This window comes from Rhinatrema bivittatum, chromosome 7 (assembly GCF_901001135.1).
Source record: "Rhinatrema bivittatum chromosome 7, aRhiBiv1.1, whole genome shotgun sequence".
Taxonomy (NCBI): domain Eukaryota; kingdom Metazoa; phylum Chordata; class Amphibia; order Gymnophiona; family Rhinatrematidae; genus Rhinatrema; species Rhinatrema bivittatum.
In genome coordinates, this window is record NC_042621.1 from 107,849,323 (window position 1) to 107,864,206 (window position 14,884).

General features: G+C 45.7%; 1 protein-coding gene across 3 annotated transcripts in view; it reads right to left on the reverse strand.

The window, feature by feature from the left end:
* Positions 1 to 14,884, reverse strand: part of ST3GAL2 (ST3 beta-galactoside alpha-2,3-sialyltransferase 2) — a 334,488-nt gene that overhangs the window by 1,832 nt on the left and 317,772 nt on the right. For all 3 annotated transcript variants that reach the window (XM_029608905.1, XM_029608903.1, XM_029608904.1), the window contains 2 exons: positions 10,534 to 10,579; positions 6,935 to 7,054 (listed from right to left, as the gene is read on the reverse strand). In XM_029608905.1, the coding sequence (XP_029464765.1) occupies positions 6,935 to 7,054; positions 10,534 to 10,579 (166 nt within the window). The remainder of the gene's footprint in view (positions 1 to 6,934; positions 7,055 to 10,533; positions 10,580 to 14,884) is intronic.

Below are 14,884 nucleotides of genomic sequence, written 5' to 3' on the forward strand. Positions count from 1 at the left end.
ACACAGAGGAGGAATGAGGAAGCCTAGAAGACTGGTGGGGCTGAGATAAATCCCTCCAATTCAGCAGAGATACATTCCACCTACGCGTCATCACCCACCCCTCTTGCATGAGGACTGATGCAGCAGACACCTTTCCTACCATAACTGCATACACGGGGAGATGTATAGAAGAGAACACGTTTTACATACAAGAGAATGGGTACTGCAGCCTGTATGGATGGGACTAGTTGACTAGCACTAGGATGCATCCCCCTGTCCCGTTCCCCCCCCCCCCCCAAAACCTTTAATGCGTCAGGAATTACAAAAACATTGAAATGAAAAGCTCTTAATGGATTTGGCTTGTTTTAAATATTCATTGAAACAAAAAAACAAAACAAAACCCAAAAAACCATAAATAAGATACTGTCACTGTTCTCCAAGGACTTTCCAGCATCATTGAAAGTGGAATTGTTTTCATTATTGTTATCAGCCTAAAAGCATTTCCAACAGACTTGCAAAGATTTCTAAATAATTTGAAAAGTGTTAGCATTACATTGTTAGAATGCTGTAACTGTGTACCCCTGGGCCAAGGCAGGAGTGGCTCTGCCTGTAAGGAGAAGCCCTGAAGGTTCCCACCATCGGCAGGTGGACCCGGACAAAGCAGAGACCAATCTGGGTCTTCGCCTACACCAGCCCACGTTCCCCTCAGGCTGAGCCTTTGGGTGCCAGGACCGGCAGGACTTAGGTGGGGGTCTCTGCTGATGACAAAAGAGTAGGTCCGATACCAGCTAGGGTCGTAGGCGGATGGTGGTGAGGCATGTCTGAGATCCAGGCAATGGCCAGAGGTCAGCGGCAGTCAAGGCAATGGTCAGAGGCAGGCGGCAGTCAGGCGTATCAGAGTTCCAGGCAAGGGTTAAGTTGAAGGTCTGTTTGAGGGAGGGGACAAGGGATGGAGAGGCAGGGCAGGAAGGCAAGGACAAGAACAGGCAAGGCTGGAGACAAGCTGGATGAAGAACAAGGCTGGAACTAAGAAGCAACAGGCACCACAATGACATAACTGATGACATCGGTAGGGGCCGGGGAGGATTTCCCGCTGCGGTCCCTTGAAATACAGACAAGAGGCGCGCGTGTGCACCGAGGGAGAGGCACAGCGCTCCAAGATTGCAGATTAAGACCAAAATGGTCCATCCAGTCTGCCCAAAAGTTGCTTAGAGTAGTAACTGCCGTGGCCAAATAAGCAAACAGAATGTTAGGAATTATTAGGAAGGGAATGGAGAATAAAATATAGAATGTCATAATGCCTCTATATCACTCCATGGTGAGGCTATACCTGAAGTACTGTGTACAATTCTGGTCACCACATCTCAAAAAAGATATAGTTGCACTGGAAAAGGTACAGAGAAGGGCGACCAAAATGATAAAGGGGATGAAATGTCTCTTTATAAGGAAAGGCTAAAGAGGTTAGGGCTGTTCAGCTTGGAGAAAAGATGGCTGAGGGGGGATACGATAGAGGTCTACAAAATCATGAAAGGACTTGAACGGGTAAACGTGAAACGGTTATTTACTATTTTGGATAATACAAGGACTAGGGGCACTACATGAAGTTAACAAGTAGCTCATTTAAAACAAATCAGAGAAAATTATTTTTCATTCAACACACAATTAAGCTCTTTAATTCATTGCCAGAGGATGTAGTTAAGGCAGCTAGTATATCTGGGTTTAAACAAAGTTTGGATAAGTTCCTGGAGGAAAAGTCCATAAACTGTTATTAAACAAGTAGACTTGGGGAATAACCACGTCTTATCACTGCATGTTAGCAGGTTGGAATCTGTTTACTGTATAGGATCTTCCAGGTATTTCTGACCAGGATTGGCCACTGTTGGAAACAGGATTCTGGGCTTGATGGACCCTCGGTCTGTCACAGTATGGCAGTTTTTATGTTCTTATGCTCCATGTAGGTTACCCCCCCCACGCCTTCTGATAAAGGTAGTAACACTGTCCCATGCAGTTACTTCTATGCAAAAATATAAACTCTGGGTTTAACAGAGGTTACTCACTTTCTCAATGTTTTCACTTCCATTTTTTTAGACACTAGGGATCCTCTGTTTTTGTTCCACGTCCTTAATTCCATTATTGTTCTTGCTTCACTACCTTTCTGGGGAGGCATTCCATGCATTCACCACCCTTTCTGTGAAAGTGCAGTTGCTTACCTGTAACAGGTATTCTCCTAGGAGAGCAGGATGTCAGTCCTCACATGTGGATGACATCATCCGATGAAGACCGGCACAGAAAACTTTTGCAAAAGTTTCTAGAAGCTTTGACAAACACACTGAGCAAGGCCAGCATGCCACTATCCGCGCATCCACGCAAGGTCCCCCTTCAGTCTCGTAACATAGAAAAATACGAGCGAAAAAATAAAACAACAGACTGGAAGAAGAGCCCAACTCCGTGGGGTGATGGGCAGGATTCCTTAGGACTATCATCCTGCTGTCCTAGGAGAACAGGTAAACAACTGCACTTTCTCCTGGGACAAGCAGGATGGTAATCCTCACATGTGGGTGAATACCAAGCTCCAAGCTGTCTCTGTGAAGAAGTGAGACCAACAGGTGCCAAATAAAGTGCCAACGGGCACAACAAGCCTTGGGGATTGTGATCAACTACCCAAAGTCTCACCTCTGCCCATCTTCTCAGCTGGACTTCATAGGTGTCAGACTAGACATGATGCAGGCAAAGACATTTTTGCCCTGTGATCGGGCTCTTGCCGGCCGGTGATTGCCCGCCTTCTGCTCCATTTGCTGGGCCACATGGTGGCTTCTGTCCATGTTACCCTCTCACTCGTTTGTGCATGCGGCATGCTCAATGGACCTTGCAGTCACGGAACCTCTTTCGGCATCTCTGTCCTGGTGTGGAAACCTCTCCAGTTTGGAGCAGGGGATTCCCTTCCAAACCACACTGTCAGGGCTAAAGCACTTATGACCTGGGTAATGGCTCCGGGAACTGAGGTCTCGGGCACCGGCTGCGGCAAGAGCTGCATATTCTTCCTCGGAGGATCCAATGATAGGAATCGCTCCCAGGAGGAGCATCGGTGGGCGCTGGGGAATCTTAAGGTCCCTCAGGCATCAGCTGTGTGGTAGGGCACCTAACAAGACATCCAAGTCCAGCTCAAGCAGAGGTATCACACACTCAAGCAGAGGTATCAAAATAGTCAGCAAAGGCTCCAGCACTGGTATGGGGACCGGTGGCATGGGCGGCTTGATGCTCCGAAGAGCTCTGAGCGCCGCGGTCTGCACCCTGCGGTCCAACTCCTCCTGAAAGTCCGGTGAAGCCAGGACTGAGGGAGGGGGGCGAGGCATCACTGGCTTGTCCTCAGTCCTCTGAGGCAGCATGATACCCGACACCGATATCGGTGGGGAATGCCTGGGACTCCCAGGGAGTATGGGGCCTCCAAGGAATGGGGTCTCTTCGGTGGCGGTACAGCAGCCGCTGGTACCGCACTGGAACCAGGCTGTGCGCCGACAGCGACCGGTGTCTATGCTTACAGGACCTCCCACGGTGCTCGGCCTTGTGCTGAGGAGGTGGAGGATCCCAATGTCCTGGAAACCGGTGAGATCATGGAGGATCGGTCACTGTCTCCATGATCCTTTGAAGAAGTGGAAAGAGGAACGGCGAGAGGGAGTATATCAAGGAGCTCCCCTCGACCCCCCGGCGTCGATGACGCTGAAGCGGGTGTAGATGGAGTGGACTTTTTAGAACCAAAAAGCTTCTCCATCTTATCCAGGCATGCATGACAGCCCTTGGGGGTCATCTGGTCACATAGCTGACCACCCTCAGACGTCGTATGAAGCCCCCAGGCAAAGTATAAAAACCTCATGCGGATCCATGATGGACATGGTCCTTGGGCGCTCGGGACACCGACAAAAACCAGACGACACCATAGAAAAAATACCCGACGCGTGGTCGAGGACAGGCGGTCACCGGGAGGTGAAAGCCGGGAATCGACTGCAAGAAGCAGGAAAACAGAAATTTTAACCTTCCGCGCTGAGGAGGCATCAACCACAAAGGGGGACCTGAGAATGGAAAACAGGAAAGAGACTTTTCTTGCAAGAAAACAAGAAAAGAGCAGAGCTCCATGAATCGCGAAGCAACTGCACTGCGGAAAAAGAGAGACTGACGGGGGACCTCGCTTGGACGCGCGGATAGTGGCATACTGGGCATGCTCAGTGTGCTGGTCAAAGCTTCTAGAAACTTTGACAAAAGTTTTCTGTGCCAGGCTCCACTGGATGATGTCACCCACATGTGAGGACTACCATCCTGCTTGTCCTAGGAGAAGAAATATTTCCTGACATTGTTCCTAAGACTTTCCCCTTTGCATTTCATATTATGATCCCTAGTTTTACAATTTACTTTCCATTGAAAAAAGGTTTTGTACGTTATTAATTCTTTTCAGGTATTTGAAAGTCTGTATCACATCTACCCTGTCTGTCCTCTCCTTCAGGATATACATATTTAGTTCCTGTGTCTTTTTTCATAAGTTTTCCTGATGCAGACTCCATACCATTTTGGTTGCCTTTCTCTGGACCTGTGATGTGTATAGTCTGTGGGTTGCCCCAGAAGTGAGCAGCCTAGTCCCAGGAGAGTCAAATACTGGCCACCTATAGTAGATGGACTTCTGCCTAGGCCAGCCATCTTCCCTTCGGGTTCAGCCCTCCAGTGCTGGTGACTAGCGAGACATGAGAAACAGACAAGGATTGAGAGGACGGACCCAGTGAAAGGAGCAGGAACTAACCAAAAATCCAGGAGGCCAGGAAGGAGAACAGGAGCACTGGATGTAGAAGCTGACAAAATTCTTCTGGAAACAGAGCAGAGCCAGAACATGAGGACCAGAAGGTAGGACTAACCTCTAGCAACTGACTGCTGAGATTACATCAGTGTAAGTACCGGCCTATTCTGGAAACAAGACAGCTGCTGGGAGAAGTGAGGAGCACAGAGCTGAGAGGACTAGACAGGCAGTTCCAATGCCACCTGAAGGCTGGAGAAGCACTGCAATGGATCATTACAGGAAGGCTTCCATCCTGCCCTGATCTTATTTGAGATACAATTTCTAGAACTGAACACAGTACTCCAGGTGAGGCCTCACCACTGACCTGTACAGGGGCATTATCACCTCCTTTTTCCTGCTGGTTATGCCTCTTTCTGTGCAGTCCAGCATCCTTTTAGCCTTAGCCACCCCCTTGGTGCATTATTTCGTTTCTTTGCTACTAATTTATTAATAAGTATTATTGTAAACGTATCCTGTCACTAATTACCATATTAGACTGAAATCTTTATAGGTAGGTCGTGATAGCTTTTAAAGGCCCAATAAAAAAAAGGCATAGTAGTATTTGAGCTTTGAAGAGGACACAGATCATTTACTTATGTAATTTATATTTCGCTTTTTATACACTTCAAAGGGGATTACATTCAGGTACTGTAGATCTTTCTCTGTCCCCTCACAGTCTAAGTTTGTACCTTTAGATGTAGTCTATGCCGTCTCCAAAGTTCATGCAATGGCTTTTTGTTGGTCTTTTAAAAGGTATCATGACCTGCAGAAATTCCTTTCTTCTTCAAGACTAATAATGCCACTGAACCTCTGCACAATTTTAGTCTGTGATTTTGGAAATGGCACTATATTTGAAAACCTAACCTTTTTTATACTTATCAAAGAGAACAACAGTATGGCCTGAAATGGCCTACCAGCAGAGGTGGTGCAGCCCTGTGCTTTAACAGATTCTGGGCATGCTTGGGACAGACACCAAGAGTAGTGGTAGTAAAAAAGGTTGAAGGTTCGGGTAAAATATGAGGGAGAGGCAGGCGGGGCAGAACTGGTGTTGGGTTTCATATGAGTGTTGCATGCTTATCTACCCAAAGTGGGAGAAGCTCACCAGGGAAAACTGGATTTAATTTTTACTTGTTTTATTAATATTTAATTAATTTTTACGTTGGATTTATGTATGTACTTTTAAATTTTACCACCGCCTGGATAACCTGTTTAACAAGCAGGAGACTAAGAGTAATAACATGAAAATGAAATGAATGAATGAAATGGATAGACCAATCTGGTCTTTTTCTGCCATCATTTACTATGTTACTAATATGGTATTGCAATGGTGGAATTCGAGCTTTCCATATCAATGTATGTTCAAGTGATGTCACTGCAGGAGTTTCATTCCTGCAGCAACATTAGAAGACGAGACCCAGTACAGATTTTCTGCTAGGTCATGCCACGTCACCAGGTTGCAGCAAGTTGCTTTCTTTTCCCCCACTGCAGCTGGAAGCTGTCATTGGCCCCAATCTGGTACCAATATATATTTTTTTTTTAAGAAAATCAACATTGCCAAGGTTTCATTATTACAATACATTAAAATAAGGGAAAGGGGCAGATTTTAAAAGACGACACATCAAAATCACATAGTACATGACTAAAATGTTCACTTGTGTTAATATTCTTTCAGAAACTTGTGGCAGTTCTCTAGCTGTCTATGTTTTGTTTTAATTCACTTGTGAGGAGATATCCAGGCTTAACATTTTAGAAAATTCCTATTACTTAGATGTTTGCGCCATTGTGAATCTAAGTAAATCAGGGTACTGCTATGCTGATGTTTAACAGAACGCCATGAAGGCAGCACACTGATATGTGGGAAGCATGAATGCAACATGAGCAGTTGAAAAGTGAATCCAGAACAGGAGATATTTAAAAACAGGCCAAGTGACCATTATGAAAAAAAATACACATCTATTATTTCATGGACAGGTGAATATATATTAAGGAAAAAGTAAAGAAGACCTAAGAGCAAAAATAAAAGTGGAAATAACTAATTCAAGGAGTAAGAATTTAACGAGTACTGCAGCTTTCTTTTCCTTGGATGTCTCCATTCTCCCCAACCCCTGCCTCCTGCCTCCTCGGTTGCTCTCTCACCTCGTCACAGACATGCAGCGCAAACACCAACACCAGCATGCCGGTGGAGGGGTAGCGGCCATGGTGCTCCGTCCAGCGGTCATGGATGTACTTGAAGAAGGCTGGATTGTAGATCTGCACCTGGAAAAGCACGAGGAACCACATTATCCACTGCCGCTAGCACAAAATCTATTAACGCCAGTCAAGTGACAGGAATGCCTGATTGTAGTCCCCTCTATTCCTGCCAAACTCTCAAGTTCTAGATACAGATTAATCTGTAAGAAAAAGTTCTCTCTAAATGTATTCTCAATTGAAAAATTATGACTGTGCAGAAAAGAATCTGCAGATGCACACCAGGCAGAAACCAAGAAATGAACTGATACACCCAACTATACACACAAAAAAAGAAACGGATGTAAACTTGAAAATCATAAAAGCCATGCAGGAGCAAAATCCCAACCTTACAGATCAGCTGGAGAAAGGAATCCATGCTAAGAAACAGAACAGTGCTGCCAGAAAGGAGCAAAGAAAACTAAATTCCCTTATCCACGAGAAAATGATCTCATCTCAGAACACTAGGGGAAGATCTGAACTAACAAATAAATCATTCAGTGCCCTGCATTCACTGGATCAATGTGGACATGAAAACATGAACACTCAGCTAGCAGAAGAACAAGGCAATCATCTGATCTCCTAGAGGTAAATCTTTGCTGACCACATCTATTGAAGAGATCATAACCCTAACTATGGGGCCGATGCAATATAAAGCGCGGAAAGCAGGCGCTGAAAAGTCAGTGCCTGATTTCCTAATGTGTGCATGGCGCCCGCAAGGGAGGTACCATGCAATACCCAAATTAGGGGGTCACGCTAGAAAGGAGGCGCTAGGGTCACTTGCGCGACCTTAGCGCCTCCTTGTTAATGCGACCCCGCTGCGGCTGCCAGTTATGAAAACCGACGTCGAGTTTACCAGCGTCGGTCTGCCGAGTTTTTTATTTTTTACTTAAGAAAAGAAGTACAGAAAAGCAGTTTTTTCTGCTTTTCTGTATTTCTTTTACCTGCGCTCAGCTATTAACGCCTGCTCCAGGCAGGCGTTAATAGCTGAGCGATAAATGTACGTCTGAGACGCACTTTTTTTTTTGCATGCGGAGTGAATTAGCCTCATTCACATGTATTTGCATGTGATGAGCGCTATTACATTCACTCTGCGTCAGACGCGGATTAAATAGGCGCTAATCCCCCTATTGCAATAGGGGGTGGCTTAGCGCCTATTTAACCCGCCTCAGAGTGCAGGTTATACAGTGCACTGTATTGCATCGGCCCCATATTAACACAATACAAGGTCTCAGAACTTTCTAACATTCTGCCCTTCTACCTAAGTGGATAAAATCCCCCCTCTTTTTTTTTTTTTAGGAAATTCTGCCTAAAAGTACATTTTTTGCAAAGTGCATTTCCATTTCTCACACATTCAAAGGAAAAAATATTTATTTTGTCCCAGCAAGTGGAGAAAAAAGTATATTAAACAACCACATACAGAGTTTCAGACACAGGATAAAACACTGCTTTCCAGTAAAGAGAAGAAAATTCTATTCAGCCTTTTTCTACGGGGAAGAACTGCAATTAAAACAAATACCTACAATGTAACCAGACATTATCATCAAGCCAGCAGACAAAGGAGGCTCTGTGGTGATTGTGGACACATTAAAAAAATACATAGAAGTTGGATACAGACAGCTCTCATATAATACATGCTACAGGAAACCTAATAAAGAATCCACAGGAATACATAAAACAACTAAAACAATTTTAAGATCACATTTCCAAAGCAAGTAAAATCTCAACTGGAAACTCTCACACCAATCCATCTGTTGATGATGTCTAAGGTCCGCAAATCTGGAAACCACAGTCATAGCCAGTACTGGTGCACCCAGAGAACAAACAGGATTCTCAAACCCTTAGTACACAACACATACAGCTTCGTAGGAGGCACCACAAACTTTCTGAGCAGGTTAAAGAACACTTAGCAGCTGCCGCCTGACACGCTCCTGGTCACAGTGGATGTAAAATCATTAGACTGCAACAGTCCACTCGCAGAGATGTAACTGCATGATAAAAACCTCTAAAGGCATCCTCCTCCAGTACATACTGAAGACGATCACAAAATTCATTTCATCTTGACCCACAATTACTATAGCACAATAATGACATCTATTTACAGATCAAGGGTACTGTTATGAGTACCAGCCTTTTCAGAGCAGACCTGAAAGACATTTTCGAATGGATGCCAGATTAGATTGCTGGCGTTTATATGATGTGGACTAAGGGAGAAGATTTTCAAACAATTTTACAGTTCTTTTACTGCATTCCAAACTTCAATCCGATTCTAAATAGACTACTCCAAGCAAAGAGTTAACTTTCTGGATAGCACGGTGACAGGGAAATCAGACATGTTACTCAGCATAACACAGAGGTCGATATTCAAAAGGGTTTACACCTGTCTAAAAAAAGACTGTGTTGGAGTACAGCTCAATATTATCTGTCTAATGCTGAATATTAATACTAGCCAGGTAATGTTATCTGGCTGACCATGGTCAGAAAAATTCCTGTCCTAAAAGTTAGCTGGAAAACAAAAAAAACAAAAAAACTAGCGGCCGACAACCAATTCCTTCCCTAACTTCCCATAACCCCAATATGCTAAAATAGTTCCAGCCTGGACCAGCAGCCCCCTTCCACCCATCCTCAAAATGATTAAAAATATAGCCATGGCACAACAGCTGCCCCCCTGCACCCCCCCCCCCCCAGCCCCTTAATACGTTCAACTGTAGATGGCCAAGAAGTGCATTACATTATTCACTGCACTCTGACAATAATTGATCCCCTCACTGACAACTTGACAGTGAGGGGACCCAGCCCTGTTTTGATCTGCTAACTTTTAGGAAGCAAATGAAATTTGGCCAGGACTATTAATTTATAAGATGGCATTTTTATTTAGCAAATCTCAATTGGACCCAGTTATCTGTTTGATGTGTATTTCTGTTACTATTGTTCTTCTGTAGGGTTTATTGACTAATTATTGCTATTGTTACTGATTCATTCTGCTCATTTATTTATTTGATGTATTTTTACTATGATGGACCGTTGTACTTTTATTAAGTGATAGGCATTATACCTCGCTTTGGATAATGAAAAGTGGGTTAGAAAGTGGATAAAATGAAATGAAGTGAAAATATATCCCACGACCACTAGAAGACAGAACCAAAAATGACATATATGTCAGAGGCAGTCAGACCAGTGATATTTATATAGCAGATCCCTGCTGCAGGATATTTATTATAGAGTATCACCTGAAAAACTAAAGGATATCTCATCATGCTGTGTCTGTAGCAGCGACATGGTGGTTCCTCCATACATAAGTGCCAGCTCTTGTGGGTGCTCAAGCACCCCCAATCTTGAGCAAAATCCTTCACTGTGTGCCCAGGGAAAGGTCATTTATGTTGAATTTAGCAACTCCAATCATTTCAAAAAGCTGCACTTAATGATATTCACACCTTACTTTCTCCCCCACCCCCAGCCCTCTCCCCATTTCCCATGACTAATCCAGGAGTGAAGTTTGAAATGCTTACCTTGTCTTTGTCCACTCTCAGGAAGGCCTTCACAGGTGCATATGTGCTGTAACAAAGCAAGACATTACTTCATGGGAAAGAACACCAAAGTGAGTTATAGCCCTCATCTTATCACTTCATCCCTCTTATATACGCTTATCTATTAGCCTCCAGAAGGTGCTACTAGTACCCATGGGACAACAAAGGATCAGAGCAGTGGCTCCCAAACCTGTCCTGGAGGACCCCCAGCCATCAGTTCTTCAGGAAATCTGCAATGAATATGCATGAGGGAGATTTGCATGTACTGCCTCCACTGCACGCACATTTATCTCATATATATTCATTGTGGATATACTGAACACAAGACTGGCAGGATAGGTTTGGGAAACACTGGATTGGGATATTAGCTCCATGCACGAATTTGTAAAACAAAAAATTGTCTGCATCCAAAACCACAGAAGCATCACTCCCCCTCCAACACCATTTAAGTAAAGCCGTTAGCTCCCTGATAGAGTCTACCCTTTCCATGGCTCTGGCACACCATGGCAGGCAACAGTATTGGATGAAATAACTTTACAATACAGTTTATGTTCTTTACCAAGGATGAATAACTATATATAAATAAAAACTTGTTTAAGCAATCATTAAAAGAAGCACTTATGTTTAACCATGCCTTTACAAAAACTCCTGTTAACCTTCTTAGAAATTAGTTTGATTTGACACTGTTTATCTCAAAATTCAATTAGAAGTCGGGTTATTTGCCCTTTACCTTCTTTTGAGCGATTGTGTTCCAAACAAGCCAATTGGAAAGGCCTACTGTCTAAGATATACAACTTTCTTTTTCCATCCTAGGGTGGTAAGGCTAAACACATTTTAGCAAGGGAACAGGATATTGGTGAGGCTTTAGATGAGCATAGTTGGAATACAAGTTTCTGGAGGGTAGCTAAGAGCTTTCTGTCCTCTGCCGTTATGGAGAACAATTAGAAAATACTATATCAATGGTATCTCACTCCTAAATTACACAGGATATTTTCTTTTTATTCTGATATATGTTGGCGACAATGGTGGGAGTGTAGACTATGGCAGCGTTTCTCAACTGGTGTGTCGCCAGGCAACAGCAGGTGTGTCGTGTGCTACCGGTCTCCCACTGTTCTTCCCTCCTCTTCCTTCACCGAGCGAGAGGCAGAGGATCTTCCACTGTGCCGTTGCCGCCCGGGCTATCAGCACGTTCAAGCCCAAATGGGAATGGCAGCAATGTTAGTGGAGCCTGGCAACTGCGGCTGGGCCGTTTCTTCTTCCTGTACCTGCTCCCATGGCCCGGAACAGGAAGTGATGTGCAGTGGGGTGTGCAGGAAAAAGAAAGAGCTAGCTGCTTGGCTAGTTCTGTTTTCCTAATAGGAGGTGTATAGGTGTTTAGGGCCTGATTTAATATTTGTAGTGTTGCCTTTTCATAGGTAGGGTTCTTACTGTTTGAGCATGTTTCATAATGCAGGTGTAACTGTGTGCAGATTAGTTTATGTGCATTACTACAGATCCTGGGAGTATGTTAGGTCGGTTCTGTGTATGTGATTGAGGTGAGATATTTTACTGTATCAGTCTTATTTGTTGTATTTTCTCAAGAGGACATGCGTTGGTGGTAAACTGCTGCGTTTTCATAAGCAGGGCTATTGAGCCTGGTAGTAGAAGGAGTTTGTGTTGCTGTTACTGAGATGACATCAGAACCAGAATATCTTTTTTGTAGGGTAAGTTGTACGGGGAATGTCATAATTCTGCTTTACATCCATTATTGTGGGTCAGGAGGGTTCCTGTGGATGCAAATTCTACTTTTACATTTAGCCCCATGACAGTCACATGTTCAGAGTGTCACGCATGTGAGAACCATCTGTCAAGTGTGTCCCGACAGAAAAAAGGTTGAGAACCATTGGACTATGGTCTCTAACAATCGTGGACATACTTAACATCTTTGTAATCTGGGACTTTTAAGATGTACTTGTTGTTATCTGTATATCCAAGAGACTGGCCTATGAAGAAAATGAGAATGATAGCAAATATTCTATGTGCTGCAAGTTGTGAAGTCATGAGTTTGTGGAAGGGAGATCATTTACCAACTTTATGTTATGCTCCTGCCCGCAAGAAGCGTGGGCAGGCTCTTACCTTCTCACAGACAGCCAGTCGGGCTGCTGATGCTTTTTCCCTGAATCAGCTGGGGCTCCCCGCAGCTGTTCCCATGCGGCTGGCTTCTCTGTTCCTGCCTTCCCCCGACGTGCTGCTGCGATCCCGGGCCCTTCAGTCAGCAGGCCGTCTCTGCTGGTGCCTGCTACCGCCCGGATCCTTGCCTGGCTGGGAAGCCGTCCCTGCCAGTGCCTGCAGCCTGCTACAGCTCTCTACTCTGCCTGCAGTCTTACCTCTCCTCCTGGGGCTGTCTTCACGGCATGGAGCCGTTCCTGCAGTCAGCCCTTCTCCTGCTTCAGTCCTTACAGCTCTCTGTTCTCTCTGCCGGTGCCTGCAGCCAGCCTTACCTCTCTCTGCTTCTTCCTGCTTCTGTCCTTGCAGCTGGGAGCTGCTCCACTGACCTGCCTTCACCCAGCTCCAGCCCAGGGCTGCTCCACTGCTTCCTTGGCCTTCCACGTGGCTGAGGACACCACCAGCTTCCAGCTCTTCTCTCCAGCTCCCTAGGGCGCGGGCGCGTGTCTCTCTGCTCCTCTTCAAGGGCCAGCCAGGTGTGGCCCCCTGCTGACCCCTCCCTGGGCGTTGTCCACCTCAGCCCTACTAAAGGGCTCAGCTTTCAGTGTGTCTTTGCCTTCGCAAGGAGTTGGTCACTCCTGAGATCCTTCGCTCCAGGAAGTCGTCCGTGTTCCAGCACTTCTGCAAGGTCCTGTGTTTCGTGTTACCTGTCGGAGCTCCTCGTCCAGTCCTGATGTCTGCTTGCCGTTCCAGTCCCAAGGTCTGTCTTTTGATCCAGTACTCGTGTTCCAGTCCTGATGTTCCTGCTGTTTCAGATGTCCATGTTCCAGCCCTAAGGTGTGTCTCCTGTTCCAGTATCCGTGTTCCAGTCCTGTTGTTCCTGCTGTTCCAGATGTCCTTGTTCCAGCAATGAGGTCTGTCTTAATCCTTGTTCCTGATCCTGATGCTTTAACCTGCCTCGAAGCTGCCAGGAGTGCAGCGTATCCTTGCCTCGAAGCTGCCAGGAGTGCAGCGTATCCTTGCCTTGAGCTGCCAGGAGTGCAGCAACCTGCTTCCTCTTTCCTGTGCTCTCCCGCTCTCAGCGTGGTCCGCGACCAGCCTTCCAAGGCTGAGTAGGGCGCGCATGAGGCAGGGTGGTCCGCGACTCAGTCCCGCGGGTGGTCTGAGTAGGGCGCCCTGAGGGACAGTACCCATGTCTTCCAGTACCTCGTCCTGAGTCCACGTCTATGCATCCTGCACCTCGTTCCTGAGTCCACCTCTATGCCTGAGTCTACGTCGTTCCTGAGTCTCGTCTGAATCCATGTTCCAGTCTTCGCTGCCCTGGCCTCCATCTGGCCTGCCGCTTCGTGCCGTACCCTGCGACAGGTCCGAAAGGGCTGGGAACGGTCGGAGGACTGTTCACAAGACCAACATTGCGTTGTTGGGTCTTCCGAAGCGTGCAGGTCCGGAGGAGGGCCTGTCTTCCATGTCACTCCAGCCCTGCTCCCGTCCAGCCCATGCTCGGGCATGCCACGCCTCCCGCGGCACCTCTTCAGAGCCCTCTGGGGTCGAGCCGTGGCCCAAGGACACATATCACCCAGGAGTGGGATCGCTCTCCTAGCGCTCCACAACACTTTATCCTCACTTATTCAATGATTATGGACAGTATGTCATATGTGCCACTTCACAGCTTTTTGTAAAGGCTCGGTATCCCTTTCATTGGCTATTTAGAAGCCATTTCTGAAGTGGACTGAGAAATCCAGCTAATCCCCTTTTTCTGCAGAAGTCTGGCAGACGGGGAAGGGGGTGGGGTGAAATTAGAAAATCTTTGTGTACCACGTATATGCTAGGAATGCGCTGTTATGCGTTCTTTGTTTGCATTTAGACAGTTGCTTAGCAAGGCACTATTGCTGATTGAGGTGCAGTAAAATGTAAATTAAAACAATTGCTCTGGCACAGGAATGCAATGATGTCACAGACCATCTCTGACCAATCAGATCACATAGAGGTTCAGACAAATACATCAAAATAGCTCAAATAGCAATATTAGAAATATATTTAACAACTTTCTAAACAATGCAGGTCACATAAACCATGAACCTAGGGTTAAGGCAACTGGTTCCATTTTTTCAGGACAGGGCGACCCAGTCCTGTTTTACCCCACAGCATGCATGGAGTTGTAGTTCTGATGTCCTCACTGTATTCCCCA